At 37.5% G+C, this 20823-nt stretch overlaps 4 protein-coding genes across 5 annotated transcripts; 3 read left to right on the top strand and 1 right to left on the bottom strand.

Annotated features, from left to right (window-relative positions):
* The first annotated feature begins 1955 nt into the window (after nt 1-1955).
* On the top strand, nt 1956-7633 carry LOC103453228 (sulfate transporter 3.1-like). Of its 2 annotated transcripts, none has more exons than XM_008392775.4 (12): nt 1956-2567; nt 2809-3016; nt 3132-3303; nt 3967-4032; nt 5229-5342; nt 5496-5612; nt 5746-5872; nt 6073-6359; nt 6453-6643; nt 6736-6821; nt 6920-6996; nt 7106-7633. In XM_008392775.4, the coding sequence occupies exons 1-12, from the start codon at nt 2252-2254 to the stop codon at nt 7292-7294; spliced, it is 1950 nt and encodes a 649-aa protein (XP_008390997.3). In that variant the 5' UTR covers nt 1956-2251; the 3' UTR covers nt 7295-7633. The 2 variants fall into 2 exon arrangements, with proteins under 2 accessions (XP_008390997.3, XP_070672254.1); XM_070816153.1 differs by having other exon boundaries at nt 1995-2567; nt 2664-3016.
* Nucleotides 7634-8012: 379 nt separating this feature from the next.
* Nucleotides 8013-13252, bottom strand: LOC103453230 (U-box domain-containing protein 70-like). The gene is made up of 8 exons (XM_008392777.4): nt 12850-13252; nt 11183-11276; nt 11004-11054; nt 10728-10901; nt 10222-10401; nt 9880-9999; nt 9123-9256; nt 8013-8598 (listed from the first exon to the last, which is right to left on the bottom strand). Exons 1-8 carry the CDS (start codon nt 13023-13025, stop codon nt 8529-8531), a joined length of 999 nt encoding a protein of 332 aa, XP_008390999.3. The 5' UTR covers nt 13026-13252; the 3' UTR covers nt 8013-8528.
* A 1815-nt stretch (nt 13253-15067) lies between these two features.
* LOC103424061 (leucine-rich repeat extensin-like protein 6) lies at nt 15068-16406 on the top strand. The gene is given in 2 exon segments (XM_008362137.4): nt 15068-16170; nt 16172-16406. Coding segments are annotated over 2 exon segments (1164 nt in total). The 5' UTR covers nt 15068-15085; the 3' UTR covers nt 16251-16406.
* Nucleotides 16407-17403: 997 nt separating this feature from the next.
* LOC103453232 (small ribosomal subunit protein eS1y-like) lies at nt 17404-19801 on the top strand. The gene is made up of 7 exons (XM_008392779.4): nt 17404-17676; nt 17763-17810; nt 17966-18071; nt 18610-18747; nt 18841-19026; nt 19228-19428; nt 19547-19801. Exons 1-7 carry the CDS (start codon nt 17666-17668, stop codon nt 19634-19636), a joined length of 780 nt encoding a protein of 259 aa, XP_008391001.1. The 5' UTR covers nt 17404-17665; the 3' UTR covers nt 19637-19801.
* The last annotated feature ends 1022 nt before the right edge of the window (nt 19802-20823 follow it).

Genomic DNA, 20823 nt, shown 5'->3' with positions numbered 1-20823 from the left:
CCTTTCAAATTAACTCTGTCATTCTCTTTCAGAACTGCCCGACGAGCCTTGCCCGAAGTGTGTCTTGCCCGACCAAGATCTGCCCGACGAAGGCCTTCCCGAGCAAGCCCGAGAAGAAAGCAGGAGTACGACAGATACCCTCAACCGACGCCATTCTCCCAGGGGAGCTGTGTGCTCGACCGCCAGGAGATTCCTGCGACGAACAGCCCCAACTTTACGGACTTGGATTCTCTGCCCTCCCATTTCGGTGCTCTTTCCTTACTCTCCTGTTTTGTGTAGTCACGGTTAATCCATTCTAACATTTTATATTATTTTTTATAAAAATAATAAGAAAAAAAAAATAGTAATATAAAATATTGATGTGGCTTAACCGTGACCACACAAACAGGAGGGCACGGGGGCAGAGAATCCAAGTCCCAACTTTACAGGTTCTCCAAATCATTGACCTAACACATGTGTAAGGTTTGACTGCCCCAGCCCAATGAGAGTGGAGCACGTGCCCTACATGCCACGCTAGCTCCTAATGGTGAGCTAGTACAATTGGAAGAGCATCTTATGCGGATTCAAATTGTAGGGATCTTAGGGATTTTCATATTTTAGTCATTTATCGTGTATCGTACGGTTAGAAATCATTTGATTATTTTTATTTAAAATTAAACACAAATAATATTTGACAAAAACTAACAATACGATGTATGATGAACGGTTAGGATGTAGGGATCCCTAGGATCCCCACAAAGTGGTTCATGAGAGGATCCTCTTCCGGTACAATTTGCCTATTTTCTTGTTATTGGTGGTAGGTTCAGTTAAAAGGTAAAGTTATCCACACAATCATTACACACTTCTCTTAATTTTCAGACGTCAGATATAATGAATTAAAGAAAATCAATAATAAATAACAAGAGTATGTAAGACGTAAACATATGTGTGTAAATAGCACTACCCTTACGATGTTAGAAAACCTTCACTAAATTCAGTATAGGTCAATTTTTTATTAAAGCAAATGTTTAAAGCACTCTAATTTACAGAAAATAATTCAGCAAGCATACTGTGTTAATTAATTAAGGGGTGTGATATTCACACACCGTTTTTTACTTCTCACATACCCTTTTAATTTTCTGCTGTCGGTATCAGATAAATTGAAAAAGATCAACGGACATAAATAATCAAGGGGTGTGTGAGAAGTAAAAATGGGTTTGTGGATAGCACACCCCTTAATTAAATCTATTGTACTAATTAAAGAAAGGATGCATTCTAAAACCAATTTGGCAATATGGAAAGTAGCACAATTTACTTTTACGCCTATCCAAAAAAGCATTTTTTTAGGTGTGTCAAGAACACAACCTGTTACACAAGAGTCATAATATACAAGTGGTTGGATACTTGAAAAAAATAATATCCAAACCGCTTGTATTATGACCTTGGTGTACTAGGCAGTGGCCCCGACATATTGAAAATTTCTCCATGCAATGTCCCTCCTCCCAACAACGTGATGTTCATTCTCAACACGCTCTCTCACGTGTGTCGAATTTCAAGCCTAGCACGTGAACAACACAAACAGGGTGATGTGGAACACGTATAGTCATTAGGCTTCACATATGCGACAACCTGCTATGATAACATAAATAAAGTAGTTCCACCATTAAACCAATTGAAAATATGGGAAAATCCAACTTATAAGTTCATACAAAATCTCTAATCTCATTAATGTAAAATTCATTCTCCACACTAATTACTTGGCTTAATCCGCATTTGCTGATTGTATTTAAATTCTGCCACCCATCGCTCCTAAAACCCTAACAAATAAAAGGAACCCTAGTAAAGATGGGTGTGCTCTGGTCAATGGACCTATGTATGTGCCACGAGTGAGACCACGTGTGGGTCCCACAACGCACTCAAAGATTCCTTCCCTCCATCCTTCGTTTCTTCCTTCCCTCTCCCACTGTGTCACATTCACCACCTTATATAATACCCAGTCCACCATGTGTGTCATTGCAAGCTAGAGCTAATTAAGCATTTTAACCACCAATTGTCTCCACTATACCTCTCTGATGCAAACCCATTTGCTTCACTAGCTAGCATGGAAACCATATCTTACGAATCTATACAACCTAGACCATAAACCCTAAACAAAAACCTACTTACGCATCATTGCCACAATGAGCAATATCAGCCAAACTTGATCAGCTCTTAATTAAGCTTCACTTAATTAGCTGTCTCTAATTAGCCTCGAGTGTTTTTTTTAGGTAAAATGGGCAACGCAGATTATGAGTGCCCGCACCGTGTTGAAATTCCTCCTTCCAAGCCATTTTTCAAGGCTCTGAAATCATCTCTGAAAGAAACTTTCTTTCCCGATGACCCTTTCAGGCAATTTAAGAACCAACCCACGTCTAGAAAACTTGTTCTGGGATTGCAACACTTTGTGCCAATCCTCGAATGGGCTCCTAGCTACACTTTTGACTTCTTCAAATCTGATCTCATTGCTGGAATCACCATTGCCAGTCTTGCAGTTCCTCAAGGGATCAGCTATGCAAATTTAGCCAACTTGCCCCCAATTATTGGCCTATGTAAGTCCTGAAAAATTATGAGTTATCACATGTATTATATAAATTTATGTCATATAGAATAACATTTTCTTGTTAGACCAATGCTTTTGTTGTCAGACTATTAATCTACTTGGTCATGCATTCAAGAACGAGAGCTAGCAAGATCAGTGTTCTAGTTTCACAGTAACAACAAAAGTACTTTATGGTGGAATCTTGTTTGCAAAAATGTCATTTTTTTTTCTTTTTGGAAAAATGAATGCAGATTCGAGCTTTGTGCCTCCATTGGTGTATGCCATGCTTGGAAGCTCAAAGGATTTGGCAGTGGGTACCGTAGCGGTTGCATCCCTTCTCATATCTTCCATGTTGGGGAAGGTTGTTAGCCCCATTGAGAACCCTAAGCTCTATGTTCAGTTGGCTCTCACGTCTACCTTCTTTGCTGGAGCTTTCCAGGCTTCTCTTGGCTTCTTAAGGTATGTTATTTAATATGCTGCCAATTTATGTTTGCACTAAATTCTGATATAAATAAATAAAATAAAAAACAATCAAGAAGCAACCCTCTGAAACGAACTATATGTGTATTTGCAGACTAGGGTTTGTCGTGGACTTTCTGTCTCATGCAACAATAGTGGGTTTCATGGGTGGAGCAGCCACTGTTGTATGTCTTCAGCAGCTTAAAGGGGTACTAGGGTTGATTCATTTCACTCATGAGACAGATGTTGTATCCGTCATGAAATCTATATTTTCGCAAATGCATGAGGTATACAATTCTCTTTTTAATCTATTCTAATTTTTTACCAAATATTGCACGAGGTATACAATTCTCTTTTTAATCTATTCTAACTTTTTTCCAAATGCACGAAGTATACAATTCTCTTTTTAATCTATTCCAATCTAGCTAATGCTTTACTACTTCCACATATTTTGTCGCTTTTTTTACATATGCCTTTTTGGACATTATTATTAATACAGACCCTTTATGCAAATGGATCCTTATTTTTGAAAAAAAATGGAGATTAGGTGTGGGACCCACTCCACATCGAATTTCAACGATCCGAACAGTCTATTTTGTAAGTCTCGATTCATAGATCATCCTTGCAAAAATTCAATTCAAACCGAAACCATTTGCCCATTTAATTATCAAGACCAAATTTCATTGTTTCTTATATAACAAAGTATTCTTTCATTTCTTTGAACCCAATTAGATGTCTTAAATATTTCCGATTTGGCTAATATTTTGTAAGGATGATTTATAAGGTACAACTTGAAAAATAAACAATTCATATCGTTAAAGTTCGATGTGGTGTGAATCCTACAACTAATCCCCATTTTTATAAAAAAAAAATGAAAATCCCTTCCCTTAAAAGTTTCCATTATCAATATTATATAATGGAGGTAATAATGGAGGTAAATTATGTTGCAGTGGAGGTGGGAAAGCGCTGTGCTGGGATGCTGTTTCCTCTTCTTTCTCTTGCTCACAAGATACTTTGTAAGTATATACCACGTACCTATCTAAGATACATACAATCCATTATTCCAAGCTCAACCTTTAACTATAAGATAAGGAATTATTTTCATGTAAAAACTTTTCATGCATGTCGTTTACTATAGCTTGTTACTGTAAAAACTAATTAATAAAGAGTAATCCTACACTTAATTATCAATTACCATCTTTTTGTACCATATCTTTAATAGAGATGAGCCATATTTCTGTTAGAGAGATGGTACAAATGATGATATAAATAGATATTAAAAATAACATTTTTTATTAACAAAACGTCACCAGAAGCACCAACGCCAGTTATATAATCACTCCAGTTTTTTCATGAAGGGTGATGCTAACTACACACCTTTTTTTTTAACCTTCCACACACCCTTTGTTATCTTATTTTTGTCATTTGATCATTTTCAATTCATTTGATTTGATGATCGAAAATTGAGAGAGGTGTGTGAAAAGTAAAAATGAGTGGATGACACCACCCTTTCATGAACCATGTAATTAATTAACTCGATCTTAAGTCGCAAAAAGGTTCATTGAACCAAAAGACTAACGCTTTCCAACATGATTCTTGTTAATTTTAACAATATTTACAACTGGTGGATTGCCCTAGTTGAAAAGAAATTCATCTTTAACTCAACGTGTTTCAAATTTAAATCATCCCCTTCCTTTAACTTATATTAGAACAATAATATTGTTTAAAAATATTAACATATTGTGAATATGGACCACATATTCAAATAACAATCGATACTTAATTACCAATTCAGATTCACAGTTTGATAAACATCATTATATAATTTCTTAGAAGGATACAACCGTTAATATACCTCATATGCTAAACTTTAATACTGTAGAGTTGCGACAAAAAGATATTAAGCCAAAATTTATTTTTTAGGTCCTGAACTTAGGATTTATACCTTTGGGATGGAGATGGTCTTACAACCTAAATATCGATCGAAAACTTCATTTAATTATGATTTACGAAAAAGAAGTGGAAAGAAAAACTCATTGTCATATGTAACCGAAAACTTTTTATCCAATTTTTTGTTTAGAAATATATGTAGATATGTAATATATATAGGAGGATGAAAAATATTGAGGGCCTTTCAGAAATTGAAGGCCCAGTACAATTATCAGTTTTTGTACTAATGATGTGGATGCTTATCCATGCCTATGACAATTAGAGCAAGAGAAAACCGGCTTTCTTCTGGATAAACGCAATGATGCCACTGTGCTCTCTGATCTTGGGAAGCCTACTGGTTTTCCTAACCCACGCTGAAAATCATGGCGTTCAAGTAGTAAGCATTTCACTCTCTCTCTCTCTCTCTCTCTCTCTCTCTCTCTCTCTCTCTCTCCAACATATATATACGTTATACACCATTACATCACATAATAACATTTTATTTGATTAATTTGTATGGTATGCTAATTAGATCCTTTGTTTTTTGCAGATTGGACACCTTAAAAAAGGGTTGAACCCGCCATCCATGTCTGAGTTGGCTTTTGGGTCGCCATATCTTTCAACAGCCATTAAAACTGGGATCATCACTGGTGTCATAGGCCTTGCTGTAAGTCCCTGCATTCCTCAAATTTTACTTGCCACTCACTAATTGCATCCCAAACATGCCTGTACTGTTTAGCACTCAATTAATATAACGTGGGCTTAGGCTAACATTGCTAGAGCTGATGGTGAATGTGCAGGAAGGAGTAGCCGTCGGAAGAAGTTTTGCCGCGTTGAAGAACTACCACATTGACGGTAACAAGGAAATGATCGCTTTCGGGATGATGAACATTGCAGGCTCTTGCACTTCTTGCTACTTGACCGCCGGTACATACCATTTCCATGCCATACCTAGCTTCACTATATATGTGAAGGAGGGAATTGCGCTCTCGTTTGTTTGGATGTCGGTTGACAGTCTGATAATATAAACTAGCAACACATTTTTAATCAAACGCATATACTATTATCTAGTAATTTTGGTCGGGCTCATTAATCATACGTTTTGTTACGACTGTGATTATTTGCAGGGCCATTTTCGCGAACTGCGGTGAACTTCAATGCAGGATGCAAAACTGCAGTCTCCAACATTGTAATGGCGACTGCCGTGATGATCACACTGTTGTTTTTGACGCCATTGTTCCATTACACTCCACTTGTGGTGCTCTCCGCCATTATAATGGCTGCCATGCTCAGCCTCATAGATTACAAAGCCATGATCCATCTCTGGAAAGTAGACAAAGTGGATTGCATGGTGTGCCTGAGTGCATACTTCGGTGTTGTCTTTGGCAGTGTTGAGATCGGCCTAGTCATTGCAGTAAGTAGAGCATAGGAAGGGTTTTCTTTTTCTTGTGTTACAAGAAATGGTCGCTTCGACATTTCTGCTCACATAACGTTTATGTATTTGCAGGTTACAGTTTCATTGCTAAGGGTGCTGCTATTTGTAGCGAGGCCACGGACTTTCGCTTTAGGCAACATTCCAAACTCATCGATTTATAGAAGCATCGATCAGTACCCGGTTGCAAACAATATTCCAGGAGTTCTCATTCTTCAAATTGATGCACCAATCTACTTTGCTAATGCAAACTATTTAAGGGAAAGGTAAATAAACTTCTTAAGTTAGATATCAATTCACGAAAACGACGTAGTCAGCATAGTAGATTCTTAAACTGTGCTCAAAATCTGGTTCACAGGATCTCAAGATGGATATACGAGGAGGAAGACAAGATAAAATCTTCTGGAGAAACAAGCTTGCACTATGTTATACTAGACATTGGCAGTAAGTGATCAATCTGCAACAGTCACAAATTAACATTTATGATCTCTGGCGTTAAGTTTTATTATGAGTCTAATGCTAAAATTAAAATCAAATTACAGCGGTTGGAAGCATCGATACGAGCGGGACCACCATGCTTGAAGAGGTCCAGAAAAACGTTGACAGTAAGGGTCTCAAGGTATGACATTATGGTAGACTAGTTCTGTAAGCTGTTCGATAGTTTAGTTCATAGTTTTGCTTGATCATGTGCTTATACTTATGTTTTAATCTTTCTTTTGATCTATCAGCTTGTAATAGCAAACCCCCGAAGTGAGGTGATCAAGAAGCTCGAGAAGTCCAAGTTCATCGAGAAAATTGGTCGGGAATGGATCTACCTTACAGTGGCAGAGGCTGTATCGGCATGTAACTTCATGCTGCACACCTGCAAGCCGAAGCCCGGAGAAATAGAAACAAACAGACAAGATGGCAATGTTTAATCTATGATGACCAAATGGATGAAAGTTTTTAGGGCTAAAGAGCTCCGACCTCAACGATCGGCGGTTTTAACAGAAAGAGAATTACTGTATACACCGAAGATAATTGATCCGCATGGTTGGAGGAAGGAGGGTTTTCTTGCAGATGAAGACATAGCTAGGGTGCTTATTAAGTATTAAGCTTATGTATTATTGTTGTTGTGATACACAATTAAGCGATTATGAAGAATGCAGATGATATTCGAGGCCAGGCTTCTATATTAATCAAGCCTGAGGGCCTTCTGTGCAGATCGTTTAACGGTGTAATAATCCCTTATCAATGAAGCTTCGTTTATAAATCAAGGTAGTTTTGCACTAACCCCAGCAAAGACACATTTTACAAAACTTCGGTCGTAAATCCTAGGCAAGATCACACAGAAACTTGTGTAAGCTTCTCAACAAACACAGCAGTTCATGTTCAAGCCACACAATCTGAAGGGGATAAAACATAAGAAAAATAAATCATTGGACTAAAACTCCTAATTACTAAAAGCTAGCTTCCTTTATGATTTTAATGACCAGCTATTCGATGAAATGTCCAGCAATTACCAAATGCATTATACAAAGAAGTCTTCGCTGTTACTCATCCAAGGAAAAGACAGTGTCACTGTCAAGCAATGTCAAGGTAATGCATAAACAAGCGTCATGACTCGTGCTCATGAACTATGCATCCATCAAGATATTTGAACAATGGTGTAACTCGCATTAGAATAATAAAAGAACCATACATAGAGCATTCATACAGGGCAGCAAAGATGCACGAAAACTATTCAACAGTTACACTGCTATTTGGACAATTACAAATAAAATCAGTTCGGTACTACCTAATTTCAAGTTTTCGGTTTCATACATACGCAGCAGACAGAGAGTAAATATTGGAAACAATCCAACTTAATTCAAGGGCCAAACTCCTTGCTCTGGAAAAAACAGGCTAACAACTTCACAGTAATGGATCTCTCCGCAAAACACAATCACTCAAAACAAAAAGGCTTGAAAATTTTAGAAAGAGACAAAACCTTGAGTAAGCGCATGTTATGATTATAGAAAGCACCTTCTTGCAAATAAGCAGGGCCAAAGAAAACCTTGCAAACTGAGTCAACGCAAAAGACTGTCGCCAGTGCTGTCCGCTCTTTAGAATACACAATCTCTCACTATAATGGGCCTGAGACTTCCTCCATCAAATTCCAAATAAAGGAACTTATGAATTGGACTGTTTGAATAGGCGCGGAATCAATTCATGGGCACCGATGTCTAACTCCTCCGGATCCCTAAAAGAAACAGAGACATTAGATTCCCCAGCTCCAAAACACTACCGTTGATGTGATCAAATATTCTAACAGATATGAAATGAGAAAAACAAAAAAAAATATTCTAACAGATAGGTTTTGTACATTAGGTTAGTTGGACATTATTATAACAAATATTAAGTGAGCAACCACACTGAGCCTGCTTACCTGAAAATTTCCTACAAGCCTCCTGAAACTTACATAGATTAAAGTAAAAAAACAAAAAAAAACAAAAACCCACCTCCCACTATTATTTTTCACATCCATATGTTCAAACTTTCCATTTATTCATTCTCTTAAAAGCAAAGTGGACAATACTTCAATCGTTATGAAGCTTAAGTTTTGATGAAGCACATGATGCGTTATGAAGCTTCAGACTTTGCAATACATTCTTGGTAATTTAAATAATAAAATTATAAGTCATCCATACTTGAGCTCGTATTTAGTTACAAATTGGCACTTCCTCATAAACAGATTGTGTGTGTGTGTGTGAGAGAGAGAGAGACCTGCACAATGTCTGGCCCAGTTCACTAGAACTAGAAATAAACCACAGCTTCCGCAGGAAAGGGGTCTCAAATTGCACAAAGAAACCATCATGTTGCCCGTGTTTCCATTTCCTTGATCCTTGACCTTTCCAAACCTGCAAAAAGTATTTGATCAATAAAATTCTTTGTTAACAACAAAAACCTTTTATTGATTCAGTCAATACTCCACCCTAGATTAGATCACCTGCGAATGAAAGTTGGATTTAGCAAATTGGAACCAGAGAGAGCTAGTGACATCTGAAACAGACCAATCAACAACTTTTTTTTTTCTGAGACATACCAATAAGTAATTAAAACACTTGTAGTCTTGCACACACACACACCTACACCCCACACAAAGATACAGACACTTAGGCACATGTAACACGCACATGTGGCACGAACAAGTCACGACTTATGATAAATGCTCATTACATTCCTTCTTTTTTTCTTTGAGAAGAAAATGCTCATTAATTCCTTAACTATAAATAACTCAAGAAGGTAACGATTGAAAATGCATGACAGATGCTCCATGGCACATTGCAAAAGCATCTATGAGCAGCTTTTTCTTGGGCCTTTGCAAGCACCCAAATTCAAATTGAAACATGTTAAGATTTGCCTACGTGCTTATCATCTAAAGAAAGTTCTCCATCATGTCACACGATGAACCTTAATAATTGTCTTCCCAACAGAATCAAATTTATACCCGGTGTAAATACAAATGGAGTGAAAAATGTACCTGTGGATATGACATGATACTTTTGGGAGTCACCAAGCAAGCTGCTCTGGAGAAAGAATCCTCAGCATACTGCCTAAGAAATGAAAAACAACTACCATGTGTATGGGGTGATTCAAAGGCCTGGAATAACGGGCAAGCATTGATTAGTTAAACAAAAAACTCACCTGTTAGTATGGATAACGGTAGCAGAATGATGGCTCACAGCTCAAAAAGAATATACTTAATGCAATAAATCGTTTTATCATAACAGCAAAAAAGGGGTCATAGGACCAAAAATGCTTACTTTTCAACCAATCAGAAAAGGGATACTTTGAAAAAAAATGAAAGCTCTAAATTTAATACCTTATCAATATTCACAGCTGGAGCATATTTCTCGGTGTCTGTTGTTTCCTTATCTAGGAGAAAGTAAACTCTAGCCTCCACTTTAGAAGTTTCATGCCATGATTTTACAGCTGACTCCATTGTCTCAACAAGGAAAGAAAACATTTCTTCCCAACATTCTTCAGATCCACGCTTCACAGACTGCAAAGAGAAAGGGTGACTTAATTATTAGGACTGACTGAAACAGTCCAAGTGCAGGTGATCTTAAGTCTTTATATAAGCTTCTGGAACTCAATGTGTTAAACCTTCAGGGGGCTAAGAATGCTTCTACATATAATATATGAAAGTTGGCAAGTCGCACCATTCCGGGGAAGAAAGATAAAGCAGATTGAAACAAGAATAATGTATATAAATGACTGAGCAATTATATTTCTCACTCGCGCACAAAGATAATAGAAGGCATCAAAATGAGAATAATAGTGTACAGTGTTTTCTGAAAATCACGAATCCTTGAGAAATACACTCACCATTTCAGATTTTAGTTTATCTAAATGCATCGCCATATCAACATTGGATCTCATTTTCTCCACCTCTTCTGCACGCGTTTTATCTCTCGCCAACTGATAAATCCTTTTTATCTTTCTTGATACTTCTGTGCTTTGCGAGTTATATGGCAAAGCTGTTTGGAAAGCAGCCAAAGCCTACAACATGTGATGAACAGTAGGATATCAGCAAACCAATTTCGTGTAATATTGTCCAGAAGGCCATAAAATTGGGATGAGTGAAAGAACTTCTAGACATACATCATCATATTGTTCCATGGCCTCTAATACGCAACCTTTCCTGAAATATCCCTGAAGATGCATACAAAAGATTCTTTTAAAGGAAGAAATAACAAAAATCAAGACTTTTGGATTTCTAAAAGTAAAAGCTTGTTGAAGCAAAATAGGATTTTAGAAAAGATACAATAAGATAACAGTACCTTCTCCCACTGGGGGTTCAATTTAATTGTTGTCTCCGCATCAGCAAGGGCTTTGCTAAGCTTAACCAATCGAAGAAATGCTACAGCACGGTTGCTGGCCAACAATGGAACATCAAAATGAAAGGTGATGCATCAGTATCCTTGCAATGATTGTTACATGAGAAAGTTCAGCCAAGACAGTGTATCCTTGGAAATGTTAATTTCTCATTACTAATATGCTACTTCATATGGAAAACTTCAGTGTTTGAATTAAGATCTTTTAAATAACAGTAAACAGCAAAAACAACCCTGGCTTATAAACAAACTAACGAAAAATATACATAAAGAAAGTCGACCAATAATCATTCAGTGATTATGAAAGCAGCAGGCTACCGAACTATTCAAAAACCATTACAAGATTACCCTAAACTTTCTCTAACATCTTTCACAGATCAACCCTTTGTTTTAACAAATAGTATAAACACTACGCATGTAGTAGCACTTGAAGCATGAAAAATACATAATAGACCCTGAAACAATTGTAGCATTTGACATAATGGACCAGATTTTCTTTTCACGTTTACTTGGATATAAAGAGACCATAGTCACACTTTGACATCCTGAATGTGGTACCAAAGTAGATATTCTTGCCCCAACAAGGTTTTGTTTTCAAATTTATATCCCAGTTTTTATTCATAATGGCCTTGCTTTCTTCTATAAATTCCATATTTCATAAGACCTAAGAATATTTTTCCACACAAATAAGTGAAACGCTAACCAAAATCTAAAATTCTCTACCGAAACAATACCATTTTTTAGTTCAAATAATCCAGAAGTTTAATGCCACTCAAGCGCAAGAAAGCTGAGGCTTCTATTCCAGCCTGCTGATGTCATCATCTCATCTCATCTTATATCAACTAAAAAATTTCATCTACCATAAGTCTTTGTTTCTATTGGATTCTATCTCATCGTATCACATTCTGTTCTGCGATATTTGGGAATCACCATCAATACCTTGGCGTAGGTCCGGGATAATCCTTTGTTCCACAGTGTGGGGCTATTTACAACTATCCAATTAATAATTCTCAGATGTACCAGCAAGTGCATCAAAGATGCAGTCATCGATTCACCCGAGAAGCCACAATTACCGTGAGCAAACATATTAATGATGAGGAACGCATTTTTGCTATGTTACTAATACTTGTACGGTTATGCAGACATTTTCGGTTACAAAATCTATAACTTGTCTACCAAAGTCGCTGAAATTCTTCCGGTAACGTATGAAAGGAATTCATTCTGTATCTGAATACCATAACTTTTGTTAATCAAAATAACGAACAACAAACTCAGTATATCAACTCCGAACCTCATGTAACTTCGAAGTTCATAAAGATTACAAAATTCTGGGGGAGTTCAAAAGAGCATACATATACAACATGAACAATAGAACATTCATCTGGTTTCCACATAAACAAAGTACACAAGCAAGTGGCCCTTTACCACAGTGTTCGAAATGAGTTGAGGTCTTGCATGACGGCGTGAGTTCAAATTCTGTCGGTGGCTAATCTAACAACTAATTTAACAAAAATCTATCGATTGACCAAAAAAATTCAAAACTACAAAATCCCAATAAATAAATAAACAAATTAAAAAAAAAAAAGGATATTTGAGGGGGTTAACGTATGTACCTATAGAGAGTGGGGTTATTGGGGTCTTGCTTGATTGCCTGAGTGTAGAGCGCAGCAGCTTTGAGGTAGTTCCCTGCTTTGAACTGCTCATTTCCTTTATCTTTCAGAGAGTCAGCTCCTCCACCTCCAGCCGATGCGCCCGCCCTACCTGATCCTCCCCCCTCTGCTTCCGCCATTCTTATATACTTCTACTGACTGTCACTGCTCACTGGGGTTTATGAATTACTGCAAGTAAAGCTCCTCTCTCCTGCGATTAAACCCCTCATTGGTTCCTCTGTTACGTTTCAAGAACCGTGATTCCGACCGATAGTTTCACCTGGACTTCAAAAGTGAAAATGGGTCGGGCTGTTTTGTCCGGCTTGGGTTTAAACCGCTTCATATCTAATTGGGTCAGAAAGATTTTTCGAATTTAAAAGGGCTCGGCCCAAAGATATTATAATTTAGACTTGGAAAAGTAGGGTTAGGTTCGCGTTGTTCAAGTTGAGCTCAACCTGACATTGAACCCTTTTTTCTTTTTCTTTTTTTTCTTTTTTTTATTTTATGGAAACAACTTTACATTGATTAACCTATTTTGCAACATTTAAGAACTTGTTTTAGAATAGTTAAATACATTTAGAAGTTCTTTTACAATTAAATCTTGAGTTTGGGTTGTGTGTTGAGCTCATTTTTAGGACTTTGGGTCTGATTTCAAATTTAGAGTTTACGATTTGTGGTTCTAGCATTCACAACTCGAGCTCGAGTTTAAAGCTACATACGAGGTACACAACTCAATTGCACAGTATAAATACGAGTTCAGGTTATAGGGTCTAGGTTATATGACCTGAGTTTGAAGCCCAGAGCTCGAGCTTCGGTTTTGGGGTCATAGTCTAGCTAGGATCTAGGGTAAAGTCCAAAATCTCTCCTTGAATTATATCTATCTCCCTTTTAATCTTTTATATCTATCACAATTCAATTTTTCGCATGACATTCACAATTGTATATTTACTAACTTCACTCTGTGTGTTTCCGAATTATGTCTTCAATATTATTACTTGTCTCATATTATGACTTGAATTATCTTCGCCCATCCTCATCAAGTTTCCACTTACAAATTAGTGGGTTTAAATTAATCACCAGTTTAATCAAAAGAAAAACCAATTCCAAAAGAAAACATAAATCAAAAGAAAGCATGTTTGAATGACTATGCAACTACGCGCTCTGTCCTTTTAAATTTTTAAATCCACCTGCTCTGTCGTGTGACTTTGATGGACTTGGATTGTCTGCCCTCCCATTTCGGTGCCTTTCCCGTGCCCTCCTGTTTTGTGTGGTCACGGTTAAGCCACGTTAATATTTTATATTATTTTTTTATAAAAATAATAAAACAAAAAGAAATAGTAATATAAAATGTTGACGTGGCTTAACCGTGACCACAAAAACAGGAGGGCACAGGGAGGGCACCACAATTAGAGGGCAGACAATCCAAGTCCGACTTTGATATCTTCCTCGAGGCTTAACTAATTACGTGCTTTGGGATATGGATTCACTTTTATAGAAGACAATCACACCGTCATATGATGTTATTCATTATAAGTAGAAGTACAATATGATTGATATTTCACAGATGTATAAATAAATATAAACATGTCTTATAATAACAGTAATTGATAATATCACGTGATAGTGTGATTTTCACGCTACAAATTTTCTCAATAAGTATAGCGACATCAAATGCAATTATGTAGAACTTTAAAATAGCAAAAATATATGTTTCTTAATCTGTTGAACAATTCTACGTACTTTTCGAGTAGACATTAATTTAAAGCCGAGCTGGTAAAAACCGTGTGTTTGGTAGCATCTTGCTGCTAATTTCCTGCCAACCCTCTTTAGTCTCTAGACTCTCTACAAGAAACAATCATATATATATATATATATATATATATATATATATATATATATCTCTCTCTCTCTCTCTCTCTCTCTCTCTCTCTCTCTCTCTATCCTTTCCATGCATGCCAAAACATTGCATGCAAAACGAAGGAACATTCTTGTTACCTACTAATTGACCAATGAAGTCGGTGTTGCAGAAAGCCCTGCGTATACTGTACTACTCCAACTAAACAATTATATATTACTTAGCTCATTTTTCCTACATTGATAGAAGATATAAGTCAATACTACCCTCTCAATATCCATATATATATATTCCATTTGCTAAAACATCAGCGAACAGATAATGATAAACAAGCTTCTCAAAACGATGAAAACCCCTAATCTCACTCTAGCCCTCTCTCTCCTCCTCTCTTTCATATTCCTCTCCAAACCCTCTCATCAGGCTTCTAATCCTCCTCCACCCCTCCCCAACCCTAGACTTCTAAAGGCTTACACAGCCCTCCAAGCATGGAAACATGTCATCACTTCCGACCCCAACAACTTCACCGCCAACTGGTGCGGCCTAAATGTTTGCAACTACACCGGTGTCTACTGCGCACAAGCCCCCGATGACCCTCACACTGTCACAGTGTCCGGCATAGACCTTAACCATGCCAACATCGTCGGTTCATTGCCTGAAGAGCTTGGCCTCTTAACTGACCTAGCCCTCTTCCACGTCAACTCCAATCGCTTCTATGGCACTGTTCCATATAGCTTTCGTTACCTTCACCTTCTCCACGAGCTCGACATTAGCAACAACCAATTCTCAGGCCAATTTCCTTTGTCTGTTCTTTACCTTCTATCACTCAAATTCTTAGATGTCAGGTACAATAATTTTCGGGGAGAAATTCCATCTATGCTCTTCGATTTAAAACTCGATGCGTTGTTCGTCAATAACAACAAGTTCCAATTCTCATTGCCACAAAACATCGGCAACTCCTCACTATCTGTGATTGTCTTGGCAAATAATGATCTCAAGGGTTGCATCCCTTCAAGTTTTGCAAATTTGAAGGACACATTAGACGAAGTTATACTCATGAATAGTGGACTAAGGGGTTGTTTGCCATCAAATTTAGGGCTATTGGACAAAGTCAAAGTGTTTGATATAAGCAACAATGACCTAGTGGGCGCGTTGCCAGAATCTACGGGTGGGATGAAGAGTTTGGAGCAGCTAAACGTGGCAAATAACAAATTTTCCGGGAAGGTTCCGGCAAGTATTTGCTCTTTGCCTAAGTTGGAGAACTTTACCTATTCTTATAACTATTTCTGTACTCAACCACCGACGTGCATGAAGTTGCAAGAACAAGATGACAGGAAGAATTGTATTCCATATAGGCAATTGCAACGATCACCAAAAGAGTGTGCGACATTTTATGCAAATCTGGTCAATTGTGATGCCTTTGGCTGCAAACCTAGCTAGAAGTCCAAGCCCGCCACCACCACGCTCACCACCGCCTCCTCCTTGGCCTCGTGTGGCTTATCATTATCGATGATCATAGAGAATAAGAATTTTTTTTCATGCTAGCTAATTGTTGCTTTGTATTGGAGGGATTGTTAACTTGAAATCCCAAAAAAAAAAAAAAAAAAAAAAATCGCATTTAATTTTCTCTTTGACTCGAAATACACGACTTTTGCATTTATTGAACGCATGAATGAACTTCTTTCGAATTAGCAGTTTATCAGTAAGACAATTGGTAGCCTTCGCTCAAAAGCAATTTCAGGAACCAAACGTTGCAAGGGTACCTTGCGGCCGGATCAAAATCTCATTACCCTTCTGGATCTTTCAAGTTTCACTGTAAATTTCACGAAATAGAAATGGGGTCGATTTGGATGATGAATTAATTAGAATAAACCTCGAATTAGAGATATGCATATCAAAGAACAACGGTTCTGCTTCCAAAAAAAGAAAAAAAGATTACAGAAACAAAAGGAAAAGGCCGAAAAAGAAATAAGAGGAAGAGCGGTTGTGCGGCGTCGGAGACGAAAAAGGATTTCAGTATTCTTTTTTATGTTAATTAATATCACATTTTATTTTTATTTAAAACCCTTGCACTCACTCAGATTGTCAGGTAATCTGATGTACCATCCTTGTTCCCATAACAATGAAAAATTTCTCGTCATTGTAGGTCCTCACACGCGCTTCTTTGAACTTTCAGAGGGTCCTAGGACCACTTTGATCCATGTATAGATCCGTCCCTTATCATGTTAATATCCTACGATTGAAATATATCTTACCTTAGGATATACCACAAATCTGAAGCCTTTGAACTAAGGCGTTGCCCCTTGAACGTTGGACTTGCATTCACACGGGAATCAATTAGTTGTGAACTTGCTCGTTATTTCTGAATCGAACCTACGACCTCTCACTAAGTGAAGATAAATATCATTAGACTATAATACTAAATGACTTTAAATAATTTTTTTATTACATACGATATTATTTAAGGAAAACTAATGAAAATGGCTTGAAAACTTTGAGTTTTAATGATAAGAACAAAATAAAGGGTAAAGTGAATAGTACCAGGATTGACTTTTTAGTGTAAAAATATGGTTTTTCGTTAAAGTGAACAGTAACGGGTGCTTTTCGTTAAAGTTCCTATTATTTACACTAACATATATACACTTTTTATTTACACCTCCGCTTGAAACCTAAGTAGTTGGACTAGAACTTGGACGCTATAAACAAACTCCGGATTTTGGTCCAGACGCAACAAGAGAGCGCATACATTATATTTGAAAACAACAAAGTGTGGGCCGAGCATAACCTAAGCCCAAGATCTTATCCCATTTTCATATAAACAGAGTGTTAGGGTTTTGTGTTTTACAAAGACAAGGGTTTGCTCTCTCTGCCGCCTTTCCCTTCATCTCTCTGCAGGTACCCCGAGCTTGAGCTCCTCCAGTTCCAGCCATGGCCGTCGGGTACTCTCTCTCTACACACACTAACATATTTCAGCTCTTGGATTTCTGAATCTTTCACTGACACATTAACCCTTGTTATGACACAGAAAGAACAAGAGAATCTCCAAGTCGAAGAAAGGAGGAAAGAAGAAAGCGTAAGCTCATTTTTTTTTACATCTATACGTATACACTGACTTGTACAGATCTGGCTTCCAGTTTTGTTTTTATTTATCATTTCGTATGCTTTGCTAATTTTGTGATAATCCTGCTTATTTATTAATTAATTTGTATTTGTGAAATGAAAATATAGGGTTGATCCGTTTGCCAAGAAGGATTGGTACGACATCAAGGCCCCAAAACTGTTCAACCACCAGAATGTGGGCAAAACCCTCGTCTCCCGTACTCAGGGTACAAAGGTACTGTTTTTATCTAGCAATCTTTGTTTTAGATTGCGGTTATTGATGAATGGTGCATTTGTTGTGCCCTGCTTTTTTCAGCTCATGGATTGCAAATGTGTTGGTTATACTCTTTTGTTTAGAGTTTTAGGACGGCCTGATTTTGTCTTTTCTGGATGGCTGGGATTTGGAGTGGCGATTTGGGTTTTGTGCTTGCAGTATTCAGTTTATTTTGTAAAATGGTTTCCGCATACCGTGTTCTCCTTCTGCACTCTGTTTATTCTAGTGCGGAAGGGTAGAACAGGGATGTGCGGATATCGCTTGCCTTTTTACGTAGAATAGAATGACTGTTACGCCTGTTACATTTCGCAGTATCTCAGTTTGAGAAATATTTCCATGCATAATTAGTTATTGGACAAAACTTTTAAATGTATTATTGCTTGGGCAAAAAATTTGTACATCAGTTGAGCATTAGCATTTTTTCCCACATGATAACACTCTGTATGTATTGTAATTGTTGACATAGTTCATGGTTTTAACAAGTGTTGTGGTTTAACAGATTGCTTCGGAAGGACTCAAACATAGAGTCTTTGAGGTATCACTCGCTGACCTTCAGGGTGATGAGGAACATGCTTACAGAAAGATGCGGTTGAGAGCTGAAGATGTCCAAGGGAAGACTGTTCTGACCAATTTCTGGGTATGCTTCAATTTTTATGTTCATATGTATATTTTAGGTATCTTTTGTATGATTTCTAATGAACCGGTGCTCATGAATTATTGAATAATTCAGGGAATGAACTTCACCACGGACAAACTTAGGTCTTTGGTGCGTAAATGGCAAACTTTGATTGAAGCTCATGTGGATGTGAAGACCACTGACAACTATACCCTAAGGATGTTCTGCATTGGCTTTACCAAGAGACGTCCAAATCAGGTCAAGAGGACCTGCTATGCACAGTCTAGCCAAGTCAGACAGGTAATGTATACCTTAATATGTAAATACTCCCCCGCACATTTTTCTTCACAAGTGAAGGGTTGATATTTACTTGAAAAAAAATGTGCGGGTAAGCAATGCTCTACTTTAATAACTTGCTTGATGTATCAGAATTTACCATGAATTGTGTCTTATGCATAGTAAGGTTTGTTTTTTATGCCATAATTCTACGTTTATTGTCAGATCCGCCGCAAGATGAGCGAGATCATGATTGCCCAGGCAACATCCAGTGATCTTAAGGGCTTGGTCAGCAAGTTCATTGCAGAGAGCATTGGTAAAGAGATTGAGAAGGCTACAATGAGCATCTATCCATTGCAAAATGTCTTCATTAGGAAGGTTAAGATCTTGAAGGCACCCAAGTTTGATCTCACCAAGCTCATGGAGGTACGCCCCTTCTGCTCTTTCTGCTGTAACATGTTCGGTGGACCGATACTTGAAAATCTATAGTTGTTGATTTTGTGGCTGTATGCCAACTTTAATGAAATGGGTTTGGTGTAACTAGGTTTACGGTGGCGAAGACGTTGGTGTGAAGGTTGAGAGGCCTGCCGAAGAAGCAGCGCCTGAGGTGCAGCAAGAGATCGTTGGTGCTTAAGTGCTGCCTCTGCTATTTCCTTTTAAGTAGAGTGCAGTTTATGTTTTTGTCAACTTAGAAGACCATGTTACTTGCTGCTTGTTTTGTTCTAGCTTTTGAGAAGATTAAACTTGCTTGACCGAAATTTTGTGCTTTTAATCTAAATACTAAATTTCCATTCTTTTATTCCTGTTTGGTTATTCACCGTTTCCGTTGACACCCACGGTGGCTCTACCGTACCAGCCGTATCGTACACATCCGGACCGAAATTCGGTAGAGGTTTTGTGCTCGGTATTGGTTTCGATGGGTTTTTTCCCTTTAAAATGGTACCACTAATGTCGGTTCTCTTTTTTTTTTTTTTTTTAATTTTTAATTTTTTGAACATACGATATTATCTAACATTAAAATCTAAAATCTTTCACTTAAAATGGACTAGTAAAATTACGGTTTTTTGTGAGAATCAAACTTAAAACTTTTCACTTGCAAGTAGTGAAAAAGAATATCATTAGTAAAGATGAATATCATTAGATCGTAGTATTAAGTACTTGTATAAATTTATATTGAAAAACTAGATATGTAGGCATAAACTTTAATTGGTTGATTAATTGCAGAAAGCTAGATCTCCAGCATCCTTATTTAACACACACAACTTAAGATAAAGCTGACTTTACATGAGCAACATGCTAGTGGACTAGTAGTAGTGGTACTACTTTTAAACTCTAGCAAAGCATAACGACTGCATGCTGCTTCTACACATGCAATTTTAGATGACTAGTTGACCGCCATTTTTATTCCTTGCCCTTGTTCAAGCTGCTGCCAACACATCTGTTGGCATCGCTCTTGCGGTTGCCCCTGCTTCTGGCACTGATCCAGGCACTGGTATAGCTAGGGGTGGTTCGGTATGGGATCCCATACCGAAACCCTTGTTCCAATTCCCAAACCGAAATTTTTGGGAATCCCAATTTCAATACCGATCCCAAACCAAATTTTCGGGAATCCTAATTTTTGGGAATCCCGAAATAGTTTCGGGATTTCGGGACAAATCGGGAATCCCGAAATGGTTTTGGGCTTTTGGACTAAAATTTGACATATTAAGCTTTTGAGCTCAATTTGCCAATTTGTTTCTACTAATCTGCCAATCAAATGGCAAGGCATGTTTGTACTAATTTGTGCACAAATTTGAGTCCGTGTACACCAGTAGTAAAAAT

Source organism: Malus domestica, chromosome 16, assembly GCF_042453785.1.
Source record: "Malus domestica chromosome 16, GDT2T_hap1".
Lineage (NCBI taxonomy): Eukaryota > Viridiplantae > Streptophyta > Magnoliopsida > Rosales > Rosaceae > Malus > Malus domestica.
This window is presented reverse-complemented; position numbering and strand designations above follow the sequence as displayed.